The 27,353-nt window shown below is 48.3% G+C and overlaps 1 protein-coding gene across 1 annotated transcript; it reads left to right on the forward strand.

The window, feature by feature from the left end:
• Nucleotides 1-9,814: 9,814 nt before the first annotated feature.
• ACER1 (alkaline ceramidase 1) lies at nucleotides 9,815-26,728 on the forward strand (the record flags this gene model as incomplete). The annotated part of the gene is made up of 6 exons (XM_081076274.1): nucleotides 9,815-9,907; nucleotides 20,972-21,086; nucleotides 21,168-21,309; nucleotides 22,040-22,177; nucleotides 25,250-25,387; nucleotides 25,656-26,728. The coding sequence occupies 6 exons, from the start codon at nucleotides 9,815-9,817 to the stop codon at nucleotides 25,822-25,824; spliced, it is 795 nt and encodes a 264-aa protein (XP_080932400.1). The 3' UTR covers nucleotides 25,825-26,728.
• Between the last annotated feature and the right edge of the window lie 625 nt (nucleotides 26,729-27,353).

Below are 27,353 nucleotides of genomic sequence, written 5' to 3' on the forward strand. Positions count from 1 at the left end.
CCTCCTTCATGCCCGCCGGTCCAGGGGCTGCACGGCCACTCCGCCAGCCCAGGATGAGAGCTGGCAGACAGCAGGGACCGCCACCAGGACCGCCACCGCCTCAGCCGCTGCCTCAGGCGTAGACGCTCCGGCTGCACAGCCGTCTTTTCATTCCTTAATGGTCCTCCTCAAATCTTGAAATGCTTCAGTTGTGCCCTCAGGGAGTGATGGTCCTTCCTAAGCAAAATTTCCCACATTCTCAGCCTCTTCTAAGAATGTCCTCTTTACCTTCTTTCCCCAACAGAAGCCTGGCTCTCCCCTAGGCCCTTAAGCTCTTACGTCGTGGCTATTGTTCCCTCTAAGTCCCCACACTCTGGGCCCCTTGGGGTGAGGTGGGTGTCTTTCCTTCTTCCTCTTCCTTAAAACTCTGCAGCTTTGCACCTGACTTCTCAGACTCTGCTGCCCTCTCTGCTTCTTCGATCAACCCTCAGGTCACGTCCCCTCATTCCGTCACTATTTTACCTCCTGGTTCATTCTTCCTTTCTTGAAAACTTCTCTGGTCGTTATTCTTAGTGACATCACTATCCACCTAGAACAGGGTTTACCAGTCCCAGCACTGTTGACATTGGGGAAGATCATTCTTGCTCCTGGGGGACTGTCCTGTGCATTATAGGGTGTTGAGCAGCACCTGAGCCCTGTACCCTCTCAATGACAGTATCACTCCCACCCCCGTGTTGTGACAACCGAAAATGTCCCCAGATATCACCAATTGTCCCTGGGGGGCAAAACTGCCCTTGGCTGAGAACCACTGAGTTTGATGACCTTCCAGAAATGGGGCTCTCAGTCCCTTGAACTCTTCTCTCCTAGTGAGCTTGCCCTCCAGTGTCCCTAAGTTCCCAGCTTTCACAATCTCACCTCAGACCTTGTCATTTCCAAAAACCATATCCCTTTCCATATTCTCAAACACCCTACTCCCTGAACTACACTTCTTTTCTTTCCAGCTTACTCCGTTGGGTATTCCTATTCAGACAGCTCTGCCAGCACTTGTAATCCATGGATCCTTCCTCGTTTTCTCTGTCCCCTCACCCAGTTTAGAGCCACGGTATGTCATGACAATCACTCCTTGACAGATATCCTCTCCCCCCTCATCTGCCTCTTCCGTAGTCACATTTACCTGGCCAAACCTAGCATGGTTAAAGCCAACCTCCATCCCTCGTCCCCTACCCTTGGGCATCCTCACACACAGCCATGGTGACTGGTTTCCCTTGCAATTCTTGCCCAGCCATCTATTGCCCCTCCTACTACAGCCCCAGGGGATCCCTTTACTCACCCACTCTCACATGGGAATGTCCTACTGCTCCTTCTCCCCTCAGGCCTCCCCTTTTCTTCTAACTCTCAGCTCTCCACCTTGCCTCCTGTCTTCTGAGGAAACACAGCCACAGAAGACAATGTCTACGGCGTCCCACCATGTCTACCCATCTCCCTGCATTTGAGCCGTCAACGTTGCCTTCTTTCTTGTTATCATGACAGAGCTATCAGGCTGCCAGCCAAGGCCAACTGTCTCTGTCCAGCTCGCCCTGGATTCTATTCCACTCAAGGTCATCACTCTATCAAGTCTCTGCTTTCTCTTACAACGTCATATGTTCCCTCTCTTCTCCATTATTCTCATTAGCATATAAATGTGTGATAACTTCTCCCTCCTAAAAAAAAGCTTAGACATTTGATTTCACACTGTCCTCCAGCTACTGCCCATTTCTTTATTCTCCTTTACAGAAAAAAAAGTCCTTTTAAGAGTTGGCTCTCCTCTTGGTTTCCACTCTGTCCCTTTTCATTGTCTCTTCAACCCGCTCTAATCAGGCTTTCCCCCCACAGCTCCACTGGGACACCTGTCAAGATCCCCAGTGACTTTGAGATGGGCAAATCCAGTGGTCACGTGAAGGAAACTGGAATATACTTTGAGATGAGTGAAAATGAAGATGTAACATCAACACGTGTGGGATGTAGCTAAAGTGGTTCTTTGAGGGAAATTAATAGCCGTAAATGCATATGTTAAAACAGAAGGAAGATCTCAAATAAATGACCTGAAATTACAACAAATTCAGTGGGCAACTGTCAATTCCTTATGTAGTTAGTCCTGTGAGCAGCTTTGACACAGTTTATCACTTCCTCTTTTTTAATTGCAGTAAAATATACGTAGCATGAATTTTATCATTTTTACCAGTTTTAAATATACAGCTCAGTGGCATCAAGTACATTTACACGGTCGTGCAACCATCCCCGCCCTCCACCTCCAGGATGTTCTCACCTTCCCACACTGACTCTCTGTCCCCATTAAACACTAACTCCCCATTTTCTCCCCCAACCACCATCTACTTCCTGTCTCTATGAATCTGACTTCTAGGGAACTCATATAATTGGAATCACACAGTATTTGTCCTTCTGTGTCTGGCTTATGTCACTGAGCATCACGTCCTCAGGGTTCATCCATGTTGTAGCAGGTGTCAGAACGTCCTCCCTTTTTAAGGCTGAATAACCTTCTATTGTCTGGATGGACCACTGTGTTTATCCATTCATTCATCCATGGACACTTGGGTTGCTTCCACCTTTTAGATATTGTGCTGCTGTGAACATGGGTGTATGAGTATCTGTTTGAGTTTCTGCATTCAGTTCTTTCAGGAGTGAAATGACTGCATCACATGGTCATTCTATTTTTAGCTTTTTGAGGAACCACCATAGTTTTCCCTGCCCTAGCCTTGAACCCTTACTTTGTTAGAAGGGAAATTAGGAAGTGTTAGTGAGATGTGAAAGACAGGCTTCACCAGACTGAGCCTTTTTTGTCAGAAGAATTGAACAACTGAAAAGGGAAGAACTTTCTCCCGAGGCGAGTGAAGGTTATTTGAGGCTGTGTCCAGATGCCGCCTCACATCATTTCAGGAACTAGGATGAGCAACCCTCCTGGCTTTCCTGGGACTTTTCTCAGCACGTGGGATTTTCGGTGCTCAAACCAGGAAACTCCTGGGCAAACTGGTATGAATTAATTGGTCACCCTACCAGCAGCTCTTACTTGGTCCTGTTCCACACTCTGGGCAACTCCAGCTCAATCCACCAAGTCAGTTTCCAGATGGAGAAACTAAATCTCTATGCGTGTCCTACAGCTGCTGTGACAAAGGAGCTCAGCCCTGGGGGCTTAAGCAACAGAAGTTCCTTGTCTCCCAGTTCTGGAGGCTGGACGTCCAACATCAAGGTGTCAGTGGGGCTGCGCTCCCTCTGGAACCTGTAGGGGAGAATTTCTCCTGCCTCTCCCAGCTTCTGGTGGTTTCCTGGCAATCTTTGGTGTTGCTAGGCTTGTAGATGCGCCACTGCTATGCTGTGTCCACGTCATCTTTCCTCTGTGCGTGTTGGTGTCCAAATTTCCTATTTCTCTAAGGACACTAGTCATGTGGAGTAGGGCCCATCCTAATGACCTCATCTTTCCTTGATGACCTCTGCAAAGACCCTATTTCCAAATAAGGTCACATTCACATGTCCTGGTGGTTAGAACTTCAACATTTCTGTTTTTGGTGGGAGGGGGAAACAATTTAACCCATAACCCAGCCTTTGAGAAGGGGGCTAGGAAGGGACAGGCAGAGTCTTTCCCTTTGGATCACAGTGATCTCAGCTGTAACATGGAAGAGAAACATTGGACTTTGGGGTTAGATTTATATGCCTAAATGCTGTGAACTTTAAAATCTGGCAGAAATCCCAGCTGGTTATATGTCTCCCAAATTGTCACCATTCCCCTACAGATTAATAATAGAAAGAGGGCAACAAAGATGACCCTCAGAATAACCATTGGGAGTTATTCGATTTCAGAAGAGGAGGCAATGAAAGATACATATTATGGAACTCTTCTTGGAGGGAGGAATGGGAGAGGAGTTCGGTTAAAGAGATGCTTCCAAACAAGGATTGCCAGATTCAGCAAACAAAAATACAGGATGCCCATTGAAATTTGAATTTCAGATACACGAGCAATTATTTTTTAGTGTAAGTTGATCCCATGCAATATTGAGGATACGCTCATGCTAAAAATGATTCATTGCTTGTCTGACTTGAAATTCAAATTTCACTGGGTATCCCGTATTTTGTCTGGCACCGCTTCTCCCAATGAGTAATGGAGTCAAGCCACGTGAGAAGGCGACTGTGATGTACTTCTCAAAACCCTGAAGCCACTGGTGGAGGGGCTGAAGCAGAGGCAGTTCCCACGGCTCTGAGGATGGCTCCAAATGGATATTTAACGATACATTCCCTCTGCTTGCCTGGCAGATCAGGAGGTAAATGGGAAGGGAGCATACTTAGTCCAGTGAAAACACATACGTGACTCTTCCAGCTGCATCCTTCCTCCTGATCCTCTCACCAAAGATGACGACTCTTCTGGATTTGGTGTTTACCACTCCTTTGCTTTTTTGTTGTTGTTGTTTTTAAGCATTTTATCACTTCTGTATGTCTCTCTAAACCTAAGGCAATACGAAAATGTTTTACCAGATCTTAACCCTTTAACCGATGGGTTGTGAAGTCCCAAGGACAAGGCAGGGTGGGCGGGGATCACCCTGGAGTGAGAGAGGCTTGGAGCAGCAGCTAGTTACCAACCACCATTGCCATGTTTTAAGAAACTGATACATTCATACAGGTGTGTTACTGCTGAGTAGCAGCCCTGACCTAAATGTTATTTGTTAAATGTAGCCAGATTTTTTTATCATTCTATAAACAGATGTACTGTTCTGTGACATGTAGAAATTGTTTTTGTCCAGCGTTATCTTGTTGAGAGTCATTCACACGAATGTACGACCCTGCTGTTCATTTATTTACATGTATTCCATTGAATGAATACACCACCATTTATTTATCAAATCCACAATTCAGGAATATTCAGGGTAATGCCAGGGTTTTGCTATGGCTAGCAGGGCTGCTCTGAGTAATTTTGTACATGAATCCTGAGTCCACCTGTGAGAGTTTCTCAGTCGGGTGTAAATCTGGGAGGAGAGTTCTTGACTGCAGGATATAGTCATTTGCAACTTTACTGTATGTGGCAGGGGCAGCTCAGTCTGTCATAAAGATTCTCGTTCCCTTTCTGTAGGGAATAGCTGAGGAGCAGCTACTCTGCCAGAGACTACATTTCCCAGCTCCCCTTGTATCTAGTTGAGGTCAGGTAACTCATTTTGACCAATAGAAAGTATGCCAAAGTGAGGCACGGCCTTCTGCACTGAGGAGGTTAAGGATCCAGTGTGCCTTCCATTTGCCTTTGTTTCCTATGAGGGCCGTCTGAAAGCTTCATGTTGGGGTAGAAGCTACAATTTGGGGGAGGAGGTCATGTGTTGAAAATAGAGGCATCACAGGTAGGTGGAGCCTGGACCACTTGACAGACAGCCTTTTACTCTTTTACTCTTAAGACACTGAGATTTGCTGTGTTTTCCCATTATAGCAATTGACCTACCTTGCCCAGGAATACACTAGATACTGTCAGCTTGTTTTCCCAAATCCTCTCCCTTTACAATTTCATATTTCCACCAGTCAGGGATGAAAGTTTCCTCGCCAATACTTCTTATTAGCCAACTTTGTTTTTTTTTGTTGTTTTTTGTTTTTCTTCTCATTTTGAAATACTTCAATTACAACAGAAAAGTTTCAAGAAGAGTACAACGAACTGCCATTACCTTTCACTCAAATTTACCAGTCACTAACATTTTGCCATTCTCTCCCTCTCTTTCTCAAAGCAAGTTGCATACATCATGTCCCTTCACCCTTAAATATCTAGGCATGTATCTCCTAAGAACTAGGATTCTCTCTTACATAATGCAATTCATTTATCAAATTAAAAAATCTTATGTACACTGATATGATACCATTATCGATTATAAAGTCCATGTTCCATTCTCACCAGTTGCCCAATCATGTCTTTCCTAGCCTCTTCCCAAACGCTTCTCCTCCCCAACTCTACCTTCCTTTCCATTCCCACATCCCACCCCAAACCCCGTTCCCACTCTGTCTCCAGGCTCACCTCCATCCTTATCCCCTGCCTCACTCCCAATTCCTCCTTTAAGTCTATCTCAACCCCAATTTATTTCATCCCCATTTTCAGCCCCCAGCCCAACTGCCGCATGCCCACCTTTTTCCCCCTGCAGGAAGGAGATCCATGGTTCCCCACAAATGCCCATGTTCTCAGTCCTGAAACTTGGGAATAGGTTATTACCCTCCAGGGCAAAAGAGACTTTGCAGCTGTGATTGAATTAACGATCTCTAGAGGAAGAGACTATCCTGGATTATCTGGGCCCAACATCATCCCAAGAGTCTTTTGAAGAGGGTCAACATCAGGAAAAACGGAGGTGTGATGCTGGAATTAGAAGGGGGAATGATGCACTTTGAAAGTGGAGGAAGGGGCGGTGTGCTAAGGAATGCAGACAAGCTCCGGAAGTGGGAAAAAGCGAGAGCAGATTTTCTAGAGCCTCCAGCGGGACCGGCCCTGCTGACACCTTGATTTTAGCTCTAAGAAACGGACTCCCGGCCCCCAGAACTGTAAGGTGATGAATGTGTGTTGATTTAAGCGCTGTTTGTGCTAATTGGTTTCGGCAGCCATGGAAGCTCATAAACCCTCCCAGGCTCTGGCCCTCCACACCTGCCCTCTAGCCTCCTTTCTCTCTCCAGCAGCGGGAGAGCGGCCTCAGCACCTACACACCTGTCTGGCTGTCCTAGTTCCCTAGTCAGCTCTATGCAGGGCGATTTCCCAAGCTCTCCCGGGCTGGGCTGGGCGTGTGTACCTGTGACTACCTTGTTTCCTGCTGCTTAACCCTTCTCAGAGGCCCAGGAGAGCCAGATCCTAGCAATTGTGCCCTGCCCTGGATTTGAGCAGGGAAGGACCTCAGAGGCCATCTGGTTCCCTCATGGCCCCTCCAGGGGGAAGGAGTCAGGCCCCCTGCTTTCAGCTGGGCTGGAAGAGGCTGGTCTGTGTGTGCAGTATACGTTTGCTCTCTGGGCCCACCTGGGCAGGGGGTTGGGAGGCCAGAGCTATAGCTAAATGGTGAGGCAGTTGTTGCTCTGGGGGAATGGAGAGGCAGTCCAAGCTTTTAATTCAGGCTCTGGGAACTTCTCTCCAAACCTGACGTTTTCTCATCTCTCTAGAGAGGATCTCCAGGGTGGTTCTCTAGGCACCTGGCAGAGTGTGGACATGGAATCATTTGACACTTCGTAGATAATAATAACAATAACAACAGCATTAGAGTATTTTCATTCAGCGCCAATGCAGTGTGCACACCCTCAACAGCCCCCAAGTTTTGGACCTTCACAGACCACCATCAGGATTTTCCTATGTCCACCTCCCACCTGAACTTCAATAACTTCAGATATTTTGTCACATAAAACTCCCTTTAAGAACATAAACCAATTACTTTGTGAAATTGTGGTAAAATATACATAAAGTGAAATATACCATTTTCACTATTTGTAAGTGCACAGCTCATGGGCATTAAGTGCGCTCACATTGTTGTGCGACCATCCCCACTGTCCATCTCCAGAACTCTCTTATCTTTCCAAACTGAAATGTCCTCATTAAACCCTCCCCCAGCCCCTGGCACCACCATCTACTTCCAGTCTCTATGAATCTGACTCCTTTAGAGACTTCCCATGTGTGGAATCACACAGTATTTGTCCTTCTGTGTCTGACTTATTTCACTGAGCATCATGCCTTCAGGGTTCATCTGTATTGTACCACATGTATCAAAATTTCCTTCCTTTTGAATGCTGATTAATATTTCAGTGTATGTATGGATCACACTTTGTTGATATATTCATCTGCCAATTAAAAACCTAAATCCATTTCTTCAAAAATTATTTATTTTGGAATAATTGTACACTCACAATAAGTTGCCAAAATTGTACAGAGAGATCTTGTGTATATTTTACTGTTTTCTCCCATGATATATCTTATGTAACTATGCAATTTCAAAATCAGCAAATTTACATTGATATGATCTACAGACCTTATTCAGATTTCAACACTTTTTACATTGGTTCGTGTGTGTCTGTAGTTTCTTCACATGTGTAGATTTATGTAACCACCTCTAGAATTATAAAGCTTAAATCCATTTATTTTTAAAAAGAAACTTTGTAGCCCTGCCATGAATGACAAGTGCATATGGCCAGCCTTAAGACAAGCTTATTAAAAAACAAATACAATGTAAACAATGTCATAACATTCAGCTGGATACTGTTGCAGAGCCTTTTATCAAGGACAGGGGTTAAGTGTTAAGAGGCATAAACAGATGTTAGCATTAACTGACCTGCTCTCCTCCAACTATTGAGAATAGGAATCAGAGTGAATTACTTGCCACACAGTTCAGTGATTCCTAATGCAGGTCCACGAATCAACCAAAATTATCTTTCTAGGGAAACACTGCATCAACCCATTAAATCTTCACAGAAGCCCTAAGAAGGAAGTACTATTATTATTCCCATGTTACAGGTGAAGAAACCGAAGCTTGGAGTGGCAAAGTGACTTGCCCCATTCTCACTTTCCAGCTCTGTGACCTTGGGTAAATTGCTTAACTTCTCTGGGCTTCAGTTTCCTCCTAGTGACCTGGAGATAAGTGTAGCTCTTTTCCCTTAGGGTCGTGAAGAACATTAAATGAGATAATATTGTATGTTGAGCACTTAGAAAAGAGCCTGGCACTGGTAGGTAGTTGGTAAAAGTTTGCCATTATTTTTATTATTCCTATAATGTTGTCTTAAAATTTAAAGTCAGAACACCTATTACCATTTGTCACAGAGCCCACTCTGAGTCAGGCAGTGAGCTAAGCCCTTATCTCGTTTTATCTCTGTGTGCTTTTATAACAGTGAGGTTTATCACATTACTCTCCATATTACAGATGAACAAACTGAGGCAGAGAAAGGTGGATTCACTTGCTCAAGGTCATAGAACTTAGGAAGGGGAGGAACTCAGATTTCAAACTCAAGTCTTGTCTGACTAAAACCAGAGTTTTACACTGTCCTTAGAAGCCAGAACCAGGGACCTCAGACCTGGAACTCTGCAGATTCATCTCCTCATGGAGGCTTTGAAAGTGGCCTCTGGTGGAATTTGGGACACTGAAAGTATATGAGGTCTTGACTGTCCAAGAAAATGGCTTCAATCTAGTCCAACCTCCCATAGCACAGACAGGAAGACTGAGGCTCCCAGAAGAACTGACTGGGCAAGGTTACATATTGGAGGACTCTAAGGGAGCTGAGCTGAGCCCAGTGGTGTTGGTGTGCAGCTGTTTGTCCCTGATATGGGAAGCAGCAGCATGGCGCTTTCATGGTATGGAGGTAGTAAAACCTCCGAATGGTAGTAAAACCTCCGAATGGTTAAGAGCGAAGACTGTGGATTCAGCCAGCCTGTTTTCACATCTTGGCATTGCCACCTTGCATGCCCTCAGCAAGTGACTTTGCTCTCTCTGCCTCAGTTTGCTCATTTGTACAGTGGGGATAGCAAGAACACTCATCTCAGTGAGCTCATTATTATTATTATTATTATTAAGTTACACTGTGTTCTAACACAGTACCTCTGACTCCCACTCCTAGTGGGCAGGGATGGGAGGCCCCCTATGGACCCACTCCCTCCCTGTGCCAGCCCCTCCACTTATGCCCAGGGCGGCTGCCACCACACTGCCAGGCGGCCCTGGTGCAACTGGGGAGCCGCTCAGCAGGTTTTTCCTCTCAGCGCGCCATGGGGCACTAAGCTGTCCTCTCCCCGCCTCACCTAAGCCCAGCCCTACTAGGCTCGCAAGTTGCTCTCTGCCAGATACAGCCAGCGGGCAGCGGGCACTGCGTCACCATGCCCAGCATCTTCGCCTATCAGAGCTCCGAGGTGGACTGGTGCGAGAGCAACTTCCAGCACTCGGAGCAGGTGGCCGAGTTCTACAACACGGTGAGGGCCGGTGAGGGCCGGCCGGGCAGGAGGGCTGGGTGGTGATGGAGTCTCGCTACACTTGGGTTCAAAGCCAGGCTCTGCCACGTCCTTGCTGGGGAATCCTGTCCGAGTGGTTCGCCTCTCTGAGCCCCAGTTGGCTCATCTGCAGGCAAGGAGTGCTGGCTTTCATTCATTATTTGTCTTTATTTGGCATCAAACTCTGCAGTAGGTTTTGGAAAGGCAGCAGTGACCAGGAAAAGAGTGACTCCAGGCATTCACAACCCAGGGTAATGGTGCTGTAATGGGGGACACACAGGCAGCTTTGGGGGGCCCAGAGGTGGCCCCTGAGCCAGCAGGGACGGATGGGTCAGGGAGGGCTTCCTGGAGGAGATGACTATGTCTGCTTTGTTCTCAGCTGTACCCCCAGCCCAGGGTGACCAACTCATCTCAGTTTGCTGGGGACTGTTCTGGTGTCAGCATTGTAAGTCCCATGTCCCATGTCCCAAGAGACCCCCTCAGTTCTGGCCACACTAGGGCAGTTGGTCATCCTTGCCCCAGCCCCTGCTATGGTGGTGGCCACACTAGCAGGGTCCCCAAATCTTGGACGCCTACATGGCAATGGCATTTAACCAAAGCCTGAAAGATGCAAGCAGCCAAAGATACGGGTGGCTATGGTCCTTGTGCGGGGCTCTGCGGACACCGCGGGGACCAAGGCAGGGTTCTTGCCTTCCTGGAGCTCCTGGGATGGTGGGCAACGCAGGCAGCATGCTTTGCTCTGTGCCCTGCACATAGCAGGTAATCAGTAAATGGTGAGCAATGGAATTTTGCAAAGGATGGCCTTTATTGAGTGCCTACTGTGTGCCGGGCAATGTACTAAACATCTGCTAGGGAAAATCTCATTTAATCTTCGCAATGACATCGGGGATTCGGCACCCTGTGTTGTAGAGTTAATCCCATTTTCCAGGTGAGGAAACAGGCCTTCAGGGAGTTTGAGGAAATGTCAAGGGCCACACCGGCACTTAGACCCGGGGTGTGGAGTTGGAGGGTCCAGGAAAGGCTTTTGGCGAGGGGGGGAGGGGAAGCTCCAAGCCAGGCAGATCAGGTTGCTCTGACCCTGTGAGCTTTGACCTCACTGTTCCCCAGACCGGGAGGCAGGAGTTTGAGATTCTAGGGTAATCTGTGGGCTTCTCCGTTCTTGTTCCTCCTGACCAGACCCTGACCCTTTCTGGCCCTCAGCACCCTCACTTCAAAAGTGGGAGGGGCTGAACCTGCTGATCCTTGGGGGTTGAGAAGAGGGTTTCAAGTTTTGGAACCTTCCTCTCTGGATTCCCTGGCAGCCCCTGTGCTCCAGAACGTTCTCTGTTCATCCCACCTCATAGAAGGCACGGAGAGAGGGCTGGCTCGGGTGTGGGCTCTGCCCAGGTCTAGCCGCACACTCTCCTGCGAAATTCTCCCCGTGCCGTCCTTCAGCCCGTCTCTAAATGCAGTGCACCGAACAACCCGCAGACAGTCTCCGAGGCTGCGGGTCTCAAATGTGTTCTGCTCATGACACATCCGCGATTTCTACACCATCATCACCTAGTACCTGCATTTCCAGATATTTATCAAACAGAAACAAACGTGTCACAAAGCAATACTTACCTTTCTCTGGTGGGACCACACTTGGGTATTTTCCCTTCTCTCAAAAAGGCTCTGGCAGGCAGGTTAGGGCACAAGGAACTGAGTTGTATTATAAAGCCTTTCCCCACGATGTCCTCCTCCCAAACACTTCTAAGTATCCCAAACCCATCACCACAGGGCTTGGCCAGGTGGCTTTTGGACTGTATGATCTCTGTAGAAATGCCTCAGCTCTGCCACTACAGCTGGGAAGCAGCCACAGGTGACATGTAAACAAGTGAGTGTGGCCATGTGCCAATAAAACTTTATTTGTGGACACCAAAATATAAATTTCATGTAATTTTCATGTGTCACAAGATATTTATTGCTGTTTTCATTTTTACTTCCCCCTCCCCGCCCCCCACTGTCTCTCAGTCTAGTTGTGTAGGACACAGCTCCCTGGCCCACGCTGGTGTTATGAGCCTTGCGCTCCCTCAGCTGAGGCAGTCGGTCACCGGTCGTTGGTCGGCCGCTCACGGCAGCTCTCGCTGGGGGCCGGCCGCTCACGCTGGCTGCAGTCTTTTCATTTTTTCAATCTCTTACACATGTCAACATCATTTTTAGTTCATTGGCCACACGAAACAAAACAGTGGGTTGGACTTGACACAGGGCCCATGGTGTCCCAGCCTGTGACACGGCTATGTATCACACACACATGTATATATACATAAATAACTAGTCAAATAGGAAAAAGAAGAAATGTTCTTTCTGGTTTCTCAAATCAGGAATTAAAAATGAGTTTATTTCGTAGTGAATGTGGGCACACTCACATTTTGCAGCTGCCTGTGGGTGATTTGACAACCTTTATTGAGACATGGATTTACAAATAACCCCCCCTCCCTTTTGCTCATTGTGCCTGTAGGAACTCTCACCAAAGAGGTGATCCCAATAGATGGCAAGATTTATACACAAAGTCATTTATGTACTGAGTCATTTGTAACTGCAAGAAAAACAGATAAATAAAAAAGAAGCCATAACATTTTCACCACTTTGTGTAGGGTTGAATATATTCTGCTGAAACACTATGCAGTATTTAAAAGCATGCTTTTGGTCAACTATGTAAATGAAAGGCAAAATATATAGCAGAAATTTAAAATAACCTATTCATGTGGATTTCATCATGGTCCACTTAGGAGTCACAACTCGTAGTTGGAAAGCACTATTCTCTGGAGAATCTTTGGTTTTCTCGCTGCTCAGCTTGCAAGAAACTCTGAGCCTGGGGTGGGGGAGAGCCCATCCCCACAGGGTCAGGGTAAGGAGGAAGAAAGCATGAGAGGACTCAGCACAGGTGATAGGAGACTTCAGAGGAGGGCACCTAAGAGTTGGGTTTTGAAAGATGAATAGGAGCTCGCCAAGTGGGATAGGAGCCAGGAAAAGAGCAGGAGCAGAGAAAAAGAATGTACTAAGTCGTGGAAGTAAAAGAGGGGCTGGCCAGTTTGGGAAAGAGGAAATAATATGTTTGTGGCTAGACTCTGGGTAGAGATGAAGATGAGAAGTTTTGAGTGCTTGGTTGGAGTGTTTGAAATGTATCCCGTAATCATTGATGGACTCATTCATTCAACAAAAATGCTGGGAACCAAGCTGTGCTAGGAGATCCTGGGATCCCAGAGAGGCTCAGCCTCCCAGGATGTGGAAGGTGCTTTAGAATTAGAACTAGGTCCCCCAGTCCCATGATTACTTTGTGGCAAAGGGAGACACAGGAGCCAGAAGTGAGGCAGTGGGGAGCCATGAGGATGGGGCTTGAGGTCTCCGCTTGCTGGAAGAACGAGTACATGTTCTCTAAGGCATATGGGCAATGAGGACGGCGTCTGCAGAGGTGAGGGAGAATGAGCTGGTGGCTTGAGCCCGGGCCCAGGCTGCCTTCGGGGCAGGGACTGAGGGCGACAGAAAAGGCTGACTAGGTTGCCAGGGGCCAAATCAGGTATGCCAAGCAGAGGAGTTTGTGTTCCCTTGTGAGGGCACTGGGGAGCCAGGGGAGAGTCAGTGATGTGGGGGCAGCTGGGGTACCTGGTTGACTTCAGAGACAGTCAGGAGAGCCAAGAAAGGATATCTGACAGGAACAGAGGTCAGGCTGTGGGAGCAGCTGGATCGGGAGGGGCAGGGGGAGAAGGCAAGGTGTGGGCTGTTCCACTTTGCACCTGCTTGCTTTGGCCTGGACTGCTGACATCTTAGGAGAGTTCCAAGCGGTGTGGGAAGGAGTTTCAAGCCTCCTGCCCCCGGCTCCCAGAGGCAGCTGTGCTGCTGAATTTTCCCCTAGGATCCTGCTAAAGCTTCAGAAGGTCCACATCTCATCCTCTCCAGAAAGCCCCCTCTCAGATGTTTGGGCACAGAACACAAGGATGGCGTGCCTAGTGTGGTAACTGCACAGGAAAGGTGGGGAGGAGGGAATGAGTAGGAGGAGTATGTGTGTATGTTCAGCGAGTAGGCAGGGCAGGCTGCAGTGCCCGCCCCTCCAGCGGCCTGCCCACGTCCTCTTCCAAGGGAGCCTTCTCTGCAGCTGGCCGCTGCAGCGTGATGCCTCCTACCCGTCTCCCCTGAACGCTGTGTGACTCAGGTGGGAGACCTGCCCCTCTCTGTGCCCCTGGCTGTGACTGGGAGGCCCAGGGAGCTCTAAGCCACACCTCCGTCCTCTGTCTCTCTCCTCGTCAACATTCACATAAAAGCAATTAATTTCCGGCACTTCCGGTCTGCCAGGCCCAGCAGAAGCAAGGAGGGCATGGTGCCTGCCCTCAGGGAGGACAGATGCCATTAATTGAATAATTATACACACGAAACTGGTGATAATGCCCAAGACACAACCCAGGGCCAGACTCCATAGGTCCCTCTGGACCTCTTTTTTCCTTTGGAAAAACAGGCATTTGGTGATTCCCACTCTGCTGGTCTCCTGGGGTTGACAGAGGGGTCTGATTGGAGGCGAAAATGACCCTCTATTTGGCTTGTCATTCAACAAGAATTGATTGAGCCAGGCAGTGTTTCAGGCTCAGGGAACACCGCGGTGATGGAAGCAGACAATAATGCCTGCCCTTGCAAGGCTGGTGTCCTGGGCAGGGAGGAGACAGACAATAAACAGAAGTGAGGGGTACAGGATGGTGGGAGGTGATAGGGAAGAAACACTAATTCATTCAGCAAATATTTATGGAGCACACATTCAAAAAGGGGGCAACTATGGGGGGCTAATAGTAAGTGATGAAGTAATTCATAGGACCATGGAGAGGATGAAACAGCTATCGGACAACCCAAATGTCCATTGACAAATGAATGGGTAACACAATGTGCCCATCCACATACTGGAATATTACTCGGCCATGAGAAGGAGGGCGGTGCTGATGCTCGTTTCAGTGTGGATGGACCTTGAACACACGGTGCTCGTGACAAAAGCCAGAAACACAAGGCCACACAGTGTGCGATTCCATGTATGTGAAATGTCCAGAACAGGCACATCCACAGAGACAGAGAGTGGATCAGTGGTTGCCAGGGGCTGGGGGTTATACAGTTCCTTTTGGGGGTAATGGAAATGTTCTGGAATTATATAGTGGTGATGTTTGCACAACCTTGTGAATGAATGGAGACCCACTGACTTGTACACTTTAAAAGAGTGATTTGGATAGTATGTGAATTCTATCTCAATTAAAAAAAATAGAGGTATTAAAAAGACTCACAGTTCCTGGCACATCCTAAGCAATGAATAAATCAAAGCTATTATCATTATTAAGTAAACAGCACAGAGAGATGCAAAAGTGTTAATTTGTTTGACATTTATTAATTTTATTTAATCCTCATAACAATTCTATGAAGTAGGTACTCTTATTTTCCCCATTTTGCAGATGGGTAGACGAAGGCTCAGAGAGGTTATGCTTCCTTCCCAGAGTTGCACAGCATGTAAATTGCAAGTGCACAAAAGCTGTACGCGCTGGGAGTTCCAGACTGAGACCCAGGCCACCTGGTCCCAGAGTCTCTCAGTCACCACAGCGTGTGAGACCACTCAGTTACTGAGTGATTAACAATGAGTTGTGTGCCTCTTCGTCCATGCAAGTAGGGCCCCTGCAGGGAGGGGCTGTGGCTGGTGCTGTTGCTCCAGGCCCCCCTCCCGCCCCCCTCGCCCAGTGCAGACTGGGGCCCTGGACGGGTGACAGGGCCAGATGTGGGTGGTGGAGTTCGAGCATCGGCAGTGGGGAGACAGAGCCAGGGGGCTCGGCCATGTTCACTGATTTCTTTGACTCAGCAAAGTCTTCTTGAGTGCCCACTGGCTACCCAGCACCGTAGGTGTTGGGGACACAGCTCAGGATAAAACAAGTTGTTTCTGGTGCTCAGGGAAGTCACAGCCCAGTGGGGAGGGCACAGGCATCGAGAATGAGGCAGTGGGATCCTCCAGGGAACCAGTGGGTCAGCAGGGAGACAGTGGGGGGTGTTGAGGGGTGCAGTTTCAGCCCCGGTGGTTGGAGTACATGAGAAAGGGGTGCCCCCTCTGCCTCTTCCCATTGCTGACGTGGGGTCAGTCAGGTCAATCTCTCTCCCTCTTTCTTTTTCTTCCCTTCTTCTCCAACATCTTTTCCCCCTCCTTCTTCCCTTTCTCTTTCCCTCCTTCTCTCCTTCCATCCTTCCCTCCACCTTTCCTTCCTTTCTTCCAGCCCTAAGGTATTCAGCTACGTCTATTTATCAGATGCCTGCTTGTGATAAAAAAGCAGACATTTTACAGTAACAGCAACGCCATTGTAAACAGATGGTTCAGCACCTGTGCCAGGCACATGCGGGCATTATTCACACGTATCTTGGCATGTGTTATTCTCTACAAAAGCTTGCTGAGCACCTACTGTGTGCCAGGCACCATTCTAGACACTGCAGTGTTCGCAGCAGTAAAACAAAACAGCCAAACTCCTGGCCCCACAGCACTTGGTTCTCTAATCCTCACTGTGGTGCTCAGAGGTAGAGGAGGAACTTGGGGCACAGATTGTCCCACAAACCCTGACTGGACACCCCTTATGAAAGCAGGGACTTTGCTTTCAGGCACTTCTAAGGTCCTTGAGCACATAGCGGGCATTGAAGGATTAGTTGTTGAACAAATGAATGAACACATGAATGAATGGATGAATGAGAAGGGACCCCATGAGTCCAGAGATTGAGGGCCGGGCTGGCTCTGGACATGATCTCAAATGGTGCCTTTCCTGCCTTGCTGAGTCTGGGTGGGGCCAGTGGTTGGGAAACGTGGGGACCCAGCCCTGGAGGCAGGGAGGAGACCCTGGCATCCTTTCTGATGCTATCAGAGGCTCTGGAGCCAGTACAGCCCATTAGTCACAGGCTCCGCCTGTTGCTCTGCCCTCGTTTTGCACATTTGGGCATCATCGAAAATTCCTGTCTCGGTTCTGGCCCCTGAGCTTGGAGCAACTACACACTAATAAGCCTGTTATTATTACTGCTCTCAATAACAACAGCAGCAGCTCTTACTATTTATTGAAGCAGGGGGTCCCCTCTTTATCATCACCGCCTATCGAGTCCTCCTGTCTTTCAAAACAGAAGTAAACCAATCTGAGGAGCTTTGCAACCTCAGAGAAGTTACTCCACCTCTCCGAGATTCAGTTTTCTCATTGACAAACAAGAACTAGAAAGCTGGGGGTTGTGCAGAATTAAAAACAATCTCTGCAAGGGAGTGTGGGCAAAAGTTGAAAGAGGAACACTCATAGCTCCTTCTACCCAGAACTTTCTAGATGTAAGATTCTCTGTCAAATGTTTTCACGCATGTGACGGGTGATCCACCTGAATCTGTTTTGAAGTCTGGTCCACAAGAAACATTGATTGAGCAGCTACTGTATTCTGGTTCCTGAGGTTACAATGGAGAATGGAGAAGACACAGCCCGTGTTCTCAAAGCCAGGTTTAGTGGGAGAGCCAGATAGTTCCAGAGCAGCTGGACAAGTACTGGGAAAATGGGATGGTATTGGGCTCAAAGGAAGGCCACCTGACCCTGCCTTTGGGGATTTGGAAGTCTTTAGGAGAAGGTGATACCCACGTGAGAGATGGAGTCGTAGTTGGCCTGGCAAAGAAGAGTAGTGGAGAGAGAGCGTGTTCCAGGCAGTGGGAACAGCATGTGCAAACTCCTGGAGGTAAGAGGTAAGAGTAAGTATGGCTCATTCAGAAAACCGAGTTATTCTTTCCACCTGGATTATAAAGTCGAGTTGAGAGAGGCGTGTAATGGAAGGAGTTTATAAGCCAAGTTTAAGAGTTTGGATTTTACTTATGGGAGTCATGGGTGTGTGTTTTAAATGGAAACTTTAGAGTTTGGGAGACTGGTTGGTTCAGCATCTTCGGGTGTGTGTTGATATGCCCAAGGGCTGGTGTTTGGTTGAAGGCAGAGGAGATTTTGCCCATTCAGTATCCATGGCTCCATTTTCCCTTAGACAATTGACTGCTCCTCCCCTACTGGCTATGGTCTCGATGGGATGCTCACTCAACGTGTTACCCCACCTCTGGCCAGGGGTGGGATGTGGTCCAGGCTACACTGTCCAGAATTTGAATCTTGGGCTTGAACATGAAGATGGAACATAATTGTTTTCATTTACGTCCAAAGTTTCCCCCTAAAGAGATTGTCCATTTGAGGGCCAGAGCTGTTCTGGTTTCTGGTTTTCCTCGTCTCTGCAGTTCCTTTGATTAATGAACTTCCCTCAATAAATTAACTAATGAATAAATTAATTAACTATACACACATACATACTCACATATATTTATATTTACAGTGTAAGTTTGCCAGAATCATTTTCTGTTGCGTGCTACCAAAGAGCTCTAGCTAATATATGAATAGTGATGGATTTAAGCAGTAGAAAGCCAGCTTAAGCAAAAAACAAAACCAACCTCACAAACCCCCAAAAATGCATTATAAAAATACTGGAATATTTTAGAAAATGGAAAGATGAATTGCTTGGGAAGGTTGGGGCCTCGTGCGGGTCTGGAGGATTCAGTGGAAGGGGAAATACTGCCCTTGTGTGTTGGCTTTTATTCTCAGCTTCATCTCCTTGTGGTGGCAAGATAGCTGCCATATCGTAAACATCACGACAATATCCCAGGTCATCTCTAGAGAGTGGTCCACAATGAGACTCAATTTTGGTGAATCCCAGGCTGCGTCTTCTTCAAGTTTCAAATTCCCAAAAGAGAAAACCTGATTGGTCCTGTTTGGGATAGGTGTGTACTCCTCTGGGTTGGGGGTGGGTCGCGCGACACAGACAGGGCGAGTGTGGGGGGTACATGTCTCTTCTGGGATAGCTATTATGAACTGGTGGCTGTCCAAGAGATGTGTTTGACCTTGTCCATTGGTAGAAACCAGAGACCTTGGCATGGAAAAGAAGGACGTGGGTGAGACCATGGGCTGGGAAACCAGTTTGCCAAGGCTGGGTCCTCCAATTGTTACTTTTGAGCTGTTTCCACCATGAGCCAAGGAGAGCCATGGGCTTCCCTAGAATCAGGAGGACACCTGCCTGGGGAACTTGCACAGGTCCCCAGACTCAGAGATGATGACATTGTATCAGGTGAATGATTTCCCCACACCCACTACTGTGCTCTATATCTTTGAGTCCGTATCCTTAAGACCCAGGTTCCAAGAAATAATAGAGCGACCTAGTTAAGAGAGCCTGGTTCCTTCACCAAGATGGCACACAGGTAGTTGAGGAGACCTTTACAAGGGGAAGATTTTATTGGGGAAGGAAAGGGGTAATTGAGTGAACTAGCTGGCTGACCTCAAGTTGGCAGGTCAACAAGGCCACGAGGACACTTGACAATGAACACATGAGATACTGTGGCCCCGACATACGTGGGGGAACGTGGGAGGGGCCTTGCAGTGCCGCATCAGCAATTAAGGACTCTGAGCCATAGAAATTCTGGTGCAAACGTTCTTGTGACTTTAATTGTACCCATGAGGGCTGGAGACCTTTGAATCAACAGCACGAAGAGGCAGGTGACGTTATGCATATGTCACAAATGCATTAAAAGGGTTAGGACATTGAAATTACCTTCTCAAGGCCCCACAGCCATTAAGGGCGCATGGATCCAATCCCACATTACTCGGATCCCAAAGCCCATTCCTTGGAAAGGTTTGGTTTCAAAGGAAACACCCAACTAAAACCACATTAAATAGGAAGGACAAAATCTTATTTTAAAAAATAGAAATATGGACCTAAGTGGTTTTGGAATAGGTTAACTGAGCAGCTCAACATCCTCAAAATACTTGGCTCTTTCTGTCTTTCTGCTGTGCTATCCCTGGAGAAGTGGCTTGCACAATATTGTCCAGGGACCTCCTGGGGTCCCTGAGGCCTTGTCAGAGGTTCCTCGAGGCCTAACTTATTTTCATAATAATATGAAGATATTATTTGCCTTTTTTCAATCTGATTATCTCATGAGGATACAATGGCATCTTCCAGTGGTTACGTGACATGTGATGAATCCGTCTCTCTGGTGGCCAAGGGAATGTGTGCTGGTGTAGTCATGTGTTCTGAAAATTTCTTGGATACAATTTCTAATACAGCTGATCTTGGTGGATGTAACTCACATAAGCAAAAGGTCTTTGAGGTCCTCGGCAATGTTTAAGAATATAAGAGGGTCTTGAGACCAAAACGTTTGAGAACCACTGTTCTCAAATATTTGTTTTTGCCCTCAGCCTAGTTTCCTCCTGGATGCAAAATGGCTGCCTCATCTTAAACATCACAATACTGTCCAAAGTCCTTTTCACTGGGCCTGATTTCAGAAAAGGGAAAATTTCCCAGAAGTGCCTCATCAGCTCTCCCATCATGTTTCATGACCAGAATTCTACCACACATTTATTCCTCAACCAGTCGTTCGCCATGGCAATGATTCACGCCCTGGGCCTACATCTTGCTTCCCTGAAGGCCGTGTCCTACCGATGCTTGAACACAGTTCAGATTCATTTAGCAAGGAAGACAGGGGGTATATATAATTTAAGATGTAGCTTCAGCTGCATTTTGGTTCACAGGAAGTGAAAGGCAAGCCTTAAGCTGCTTATTAAGAACAGACCTAGAAGTAATAGGTTCATTGACATTCCCATCCCATCGCCCAGACCAGGGCACAGTACATTGCAAGGACGGCTGGGAAATGTAGTCTTTAGCTGAGTAACTGTGTGCCCAGCTAAAACATGGAGGATACTATTTCTCTAAGGGAAAGGGAGAGAATGTATTTCGAAGGCGAGTAGCTAGTCTTTGCCACACTCAGTGAGTGAATGAAACCCTCGGCTAATGGAGTCAGAGGTTGATGACTGCTGATGACTCGTCGACTGTCAAGATCAGCTGAAAGAGGGACAGACTCTGGGGTGATTCATTGCCTGAAAGAGGGCAGGTGACCGATGGGCGAATGACGGGGAGTTCAGACTTAGGGACAGCTCCCCTTTGCCTCCCCTGTCTGACACCCTGTCTCTGTGTCCTCCTCTTCTCCAGTTCAGCAATGTCACCTTCTTCATCTTCGGGCCTCTCATGATGTTCCTGATGCATCCTTATGCCCAGAAACGCTCCCGCTACATTTATGGCGTCTCTGTCCTCTTCATGGTCGTCGGTAGGTGGGCGTCTGCGACCGCGGGGCGGCGGTGGTGGGCAGGGCCGCCCCTTGACCCCCTCCCTTTGTCTCCTGCTGCAGGCCTGTTCTCCATGTACTTCCACATGACACTCAGCTTCCTGGGCCAGCTTCTGGATGAGATCTCCATTCTGTGGCTGCTGGCCAGTGGTTACAGCATATGGATGCCGCGCTGCTACTTTCCCGCCTTCCTAGGGGAGAACAGGTGGGGCGGGGGCGGGGCTGGCCACCTGGTCATCCTCTCGGAGCCCAGCTAAGTTCCTGGGTTGCCTCCCTGAGCACCCTTGGGGTCTTTGGAATCCCTCCCCTGACTAGCCCAGGACTTTCTTCTGACCCTGCCTAACCTAACGGGGCTCCTAGGGACCCCGCCACTGAATGTACTTGGAACTTCTGGAATTCCTCCCCTGCTGCCAGCTGGATAGCCTAGGACCTTCTCCAGACCTTGTCTGAGCCCACCTGGGGGTTCTGGGACCCCATGCCTAAGCTTACCTGGACCCCCAGACCTCTCCCCTGAACCTCTCAACTGAGCTTCTTGGAATCTTTTTATCTGATCCTCCTGGGCCCATCTCGTGCTCAAGACCCATCTGTAACTCTCTCCTGACCCTGCTCAACCCACCCCAGCCTTCAAAAACCCCTCTCCTGACAGCCCCTGGGACTACTGTATTTCCTCTCTTAATCTCACCTGGGCTCCCCCGAATCCCTTGTCTGGCCGCACCTGGGCCCTTGACAACCGTCACTGACTCCTGGGCCTTGAGACTCTGCTGAGCCCACCTGGGAGAATCAAGACCTTTTTCTGAGTCCCTTGGGGTTCCTTGGAACCCCTTCCCTTTTCTCCTCCACCTCTGCCACAAGGTCTCCATGTGACTCTGCCTGGCCCCCCAGAACCCTCTCCACCCCGACCCCCAACCCCCACAGCTGAGCCCTTCTCCTTCCAGGCCCCAGTTCATCTGCCTGGTCGTCGTCACCACCCTGGTCAGTACCTTCCTGTCCTTCCTGAAGCCCACGGTCAACGCGTATGCCCTCAACAGTATCGCCGTGCACATTCTCTACATCGTGTTCCAGGAGTACAAGAAGTGGGTGGTGACTGCAGGCGCTGGGAAGGGGGCTCCCATATCCCCTGTCCCTTCCCCCATGCTGGCCTGCAGGTGGTCAAGATCATCCATGAACGAAGGGCGGGGCCAGGGTCTGAACCTAAGGCTGTCTGACTGCAGAGCTTGTCCTTCTTTGTTATGAACCCTCCACATGTATATTGAGAGTGTTGTACCCCAAACCTCCACGTACCCACTAACCAGTCCCAACAGCCATCCACATTTTACCAACCTGCATTATATATTCCAGATTTCATATCATGACACCCATTAATTTTTCAGGTTATTAGTCTCCCAATAAAGAATTATTTTTTTAACCCATACTAGATCTTAGCAGGAAAAAGAGGAACTCTCAAATGAGGCCATTTGAGGAGAGTTGAATAAAAGGGTTATTTACAAAGGAGAGGGCAGGGTGTAGGAAAATTATTAGGAATCATTTAGAATCTCTGCTAATAAGAATGGGCTTCTGTGACATCAGAGACCTGGGGTGAGGGATGATGGGGGGGAGTGATTACAAGAATGTGGAAGGAGCGAGCCTGCGTAGAGGGAGGGTCTCCTTGCAAGAGCTGTGACCTCCAGTTGTACTGGTTGCAGTCCACCTGAGCCAACTCCACGGAAAGGAAGCACTGGAAATAAATCTAACATCACCTGCTCCCACCCTTTGGTTTCCTGCTGGTGCCCACATTGGGCAACCCAACAGGAAAGCATTGGCCAACCCAACAGGAAAGCATTGGCCAACCCAACTGGAAGCCCAAGATCAAGGGAGCCCTTGGATTTGCTCCCCACAGCTCAGTCCACCTTCCCCCAGAGCAGAGAGCAGAGTGAAGAAGGGTAGGGAAGAATCAAGAGGCACAAATGAAATCTATGGCACACATACTTCTAACGAAGTTAACATACTTCCTTAAAATGGTACCTACTACCCAGGCCTTATGGATGTTTGCTCAGTTTCTCAAAGATGCCTTCTTACACCTGGTCTTATTTGAATCAGGATGCAAACACAGTCTCTTAGGTCTTTATTTCATGACAGTCCCTTCCTCCCCCTTTGCTCATGCCTCTGATTTGGTAACAGACACTCGGTCATTTGTCCTGTAGAACAGCCTGCCTTCTGGATTTGACTTACTGCTTCCTGTGGTGTGTTTCCTTATTTTTGTATTTTCTGCGCATGAATAGTTAGAGCTAGATTTAAGTTTTGATTTCTTTTAGGCCAGAATATTTCATGTGTGGTGCTGGGTGCTTCTTGTTTTATCCCATTAGGACCCCAGAATGAATGGCTGTCCCACGTTTAGTGCTGTTCAGGTGGATCAGGGGATTTGGAAGGTGTCACCCCATACCTTCACTATCAAGTTTTCCACTGACCTTTCACCTAATGACTTCAGCAGCCATGCATGCCCTGCCTCCATCCACGAGCGCATTAGGGATTGCGAGAGGGTGATTTGCAGATTCTGTTATTCCTTCTGCATCGATTAGCTGGAGTTCTTCCATCAAGAAGGACTTTCACTCACCAACCTTGAAACACAGTTTGAACAGGAAAAACAGGTGACATCATTGATTCTTTCTCCTTATTCATCAATTTCCAGAGTAACGAGTTAGTGCCTCAGTCGTCTCTTGTAGGGACCGCTGAAGTTGGTTTTGTTTTTAAGTATTATTATGAACTCGAGAATCTTTACATCTCTAAAGTGTTTTAATCCATTTCAGTCACTGGGCTATATTTTTAACTTTTCGTTTTGAACTAATTACAGACTCATAGCAAGTTGCAAAAACGGGACAGCTTCCTGTGTGCCCTTTCCCCTGGCTCCCCAGTGGCAGTCTCTTTGTTTTTTTTTCCTCTCCAAAATCCAGTTTTTATTTCCTTTGGATATATACCCAGAAGTGGAACTACTAGATCATATAGATCTATTTTAAATTTTTTTTAAAGATTTTATTGGGGAGGAGGAACAGGACTTTATTGGGGAACAGTGTGTACTTCCAGGCCTTTTTTTCCAAGTCAAGTTGTTGTACTTTCAGTCTTAGTTGTGGAGGGCGCAGCTCAGCTCCAGGTCCAGTTGCCGTTTTCTAGTTGCAGGGGGCGCAGCCCACCATCCCTTGCGGGAGTCTAACCGGCAACCTTGTGGTTGAGAGGACGCGCTCCAACCAACTGAGCCATCCGGGAGCTCAGCGGCAGCTCAGCTCAAGGTGCCAGTGTTCAATCTTAGTTGCAGGGGGCGGAGCCCACCATTCCTTGGGGGACTCGAGGAATTGAACTGGCAACCTTGTGGTTAAGAGCCCCCTAGTGGCAGCATCTTATGTGACAATAACACAGCCTCAAAAGGAAGAAATTGACAATGGGACACTATTGTTAACTAGAATGCAGACTTTATTCAGATTTCACCGGTTCTTACTCACTACTCTTAATTTTGGATGTGGAGACTGTCTCATTTTAGGTTAGCGGGCAGGGCCTGTGCTTTTAACCAGAAAGGAGGTAGTGCCTTGTTAATCCCGCATATGCTCTTTTCTAAGGGACACTGGGTAAGCTCTGCTGTCGGGGAAACAGAGTCTGATCCCGAGTCGTCCCAAGACATGGCCATCCGAGAATCACCCTGCCACACACAGAGATGCACATTCTCATAGCACACAGACAGGGATTTTCACACACTGACTCACAGGCACCCTCCCTCCCGCACCACACACACACACACACACAGAAGGACTTGTTGGTTAAAAATTCTGCAACCTGACAACCCTGGTTCAGACCCCAGCTGTGCCCCTTACTAGCTCTGTAAACTTGGGGTAGGGTTGGGGCATGACAATGTCATGGGCCTCAGTTTTCTCATTTACAAAATGGGAATATTAGCGTAGTTGTGAGGACTGAGTTTCTATCTGAAGCACCTTTAGAACTGCACTGGGCAACCTGTACGTGCTCAGTAAATGTTAGCGATTAGCACAGATGAGGCCCCATATCCCTGGCACCCTGGTCCTTCCCTCCTCCCAGCCTCATCTCCATGATGGAGGAATTTCCCATCAGCCCCTGCAGGCTCTACTCTTGGAGTCAGGTTCTCATCTCCCTTCTTCCCTCTGTAGGACCAGCAATAAGGAGCTTCGGCATCTCATTGAGGTCTCTGTGGTTTTGTGGGCTTTCGCATTGACGAGCTGGATCAGCGACCGCTTCCTTTGCAGTTTCTGGCAGCAGATTAATTTCTTCTACCTACACAGCATCTGGTAAGCACCTACCCTATAGTCTGGGGCCCCAGACCAGAATGCCAGAGCTTGGAGCAGCAGCCTGGGGACAGAGAGTGTAGGCACAGATACTGGGTTGTGTGCGTGTGTGTGTGGGGGTGACTGACTGTAATCATGGGGGCAGTTCCAGAAAGTTCCTTCGGATGGTCAGGATCCATGAGAAGTAAGCAGAGGACCCAGGCGGAGCTGGGGCCTCCCGCTGGCTGTAGGGGCCTGCTGGGCCCTCAGCACCCTCTCCTTGAATCCACAGGCATGTGCTTATCAGTATCACGTTCCCTTATGGCATGGTCACCATGGCCTTGGTGGACGCGAGGTATGAGATGCCAGACCAAACCCTCAAAGTCCGCTACTGGCCTCGGGACACTTGGCCTGTGGGGCTGCCCTACGTGGAAATCATTGGTGACCACAAGAACTGTTGAAGTCTGCCTATTTCTTGACTACCCAACCACCTGCCAACTCACCTGTGTCTTGAGGAGAGAGGCCTGGATGAGGAATCTGAAAGATGCTCATAGTTCCTTCCTCCAGCTGCCTTTTCCCATCGTCCATGGACTGCATGGCCTCTCCCCAAGGCAGGGCATAGACCACAGCCTCTCTGTGCAGCAGTCTGATGGCCCTGGGGGGCTGCGAGCATAGCTCCCCTTCATGGCCTGCCCGTTCTCTTCCATTCCTCCTGTGTCCACTGCTTCCTCATTGGCTCATGACCTGGTGGAGCCGAATGACCAGGTGCTGTGACCATGTGGCATCTACTGGGAATGACCTCAGGCTGAGGCTTCGTCCACAGTATCTTCCTAAGAGTGGCGATCACTATCAGACTCTTTGGACCTGTCTTTGGCTGTGCGCTGTCCCTGGTACTTGGGGGCCATCCCAGAGAAGGGACGTGTTTTCCAGTCACCTCGTTCTACCCTCACTCTTGCCTGTAGAGACTCTGCAGGCCCTCACACACACTCACACACGGACTTCTCTGGACATCTCACTGGTTGACAGCTGAGCGAGATGGACACCTGGGTGCTGGAGGTGCAGTCTGGGTGCCATTGGGACATGGGCATCAGAAGGGGAGCTGGGGTGGCCAGCACAGGCTCTCAAAGTGAGGGAAGAGGGGAGGAAGAGAGGAGGGCAGAAGGGGAGGATATTTTTCATGGTGGTTAAAAGCACAGGGCTTGGAGTCAAGAGACTTAAGTTTGAATCCTGCTCCATCATTTCCTAGTTGTATAATCCGGGGGAAGTGATTTTTCCTACCTCTGAAGCTCAAGTATCTTGTCTGTAAAATGGAAATATTCCTTCTTTCATGGGATTTCTATGTGAATAAAACAAGAGGATGTGTATAAAGTGCTTAGCATGGAGTCTGGCAAACATCCATCCGTCCAGTCATTTTTTAATTTATCCATCTGTCCGTCTGTCTGTCCGCCCATCTGTCCATCCATCCATCCATCCATCCATCCATCCATCCATCCATTATTCATCCATCATCTATCACCTAGTATCCTTCCGTCCATCCATTCAACTGACTGTTATTAATCCCTCATCTTCTACTAATCCACCCATCTACATTTAGCTATCCATTTGTACTCATTTATCCATCCAAATCATTTCATCATTCTTCCATTCATTCCACCTATTCATTCATTTATCTCTTCAACAAATATACATTGAGAGACACTATATTGAAGACACTATATGTCTTCCACCAGCCCCTGGGATACAAGACAACAAAGACACGCAAAGTCTCTGCCCTAATGAGGATCATAGGTCAGACAAAGGCCATTCCAGGCGCTGATGAGTGCCTAGTAAAAGATGAAGCATCGTGTTCTGGAGAGCCACGGGGTGTTGGAGCAGCCCCTTTACACGGAAGGTGGGTGGGGATTGCACTTTCCAGCTGAGACCTCAATGAAAGAGGAAACCGGATGTGTCAGAGCTGGGGAAGACCATTCTGGGCAGAGAAATGGCAGAT

This window comes from Rhinolophus hipposideros, assembly GCF_964194185.1.
Source record: "Rhinolophus hipposideros genome assembly, chromosome: 16".
In the NCBI taxonomy this organism is placed as follows: Eukaryota; Metazoa; Chordata; class Mammalia; order Chiroptera; family Rhinolophidae; genus Rhinolophus; species Rhinolophus hipposideros.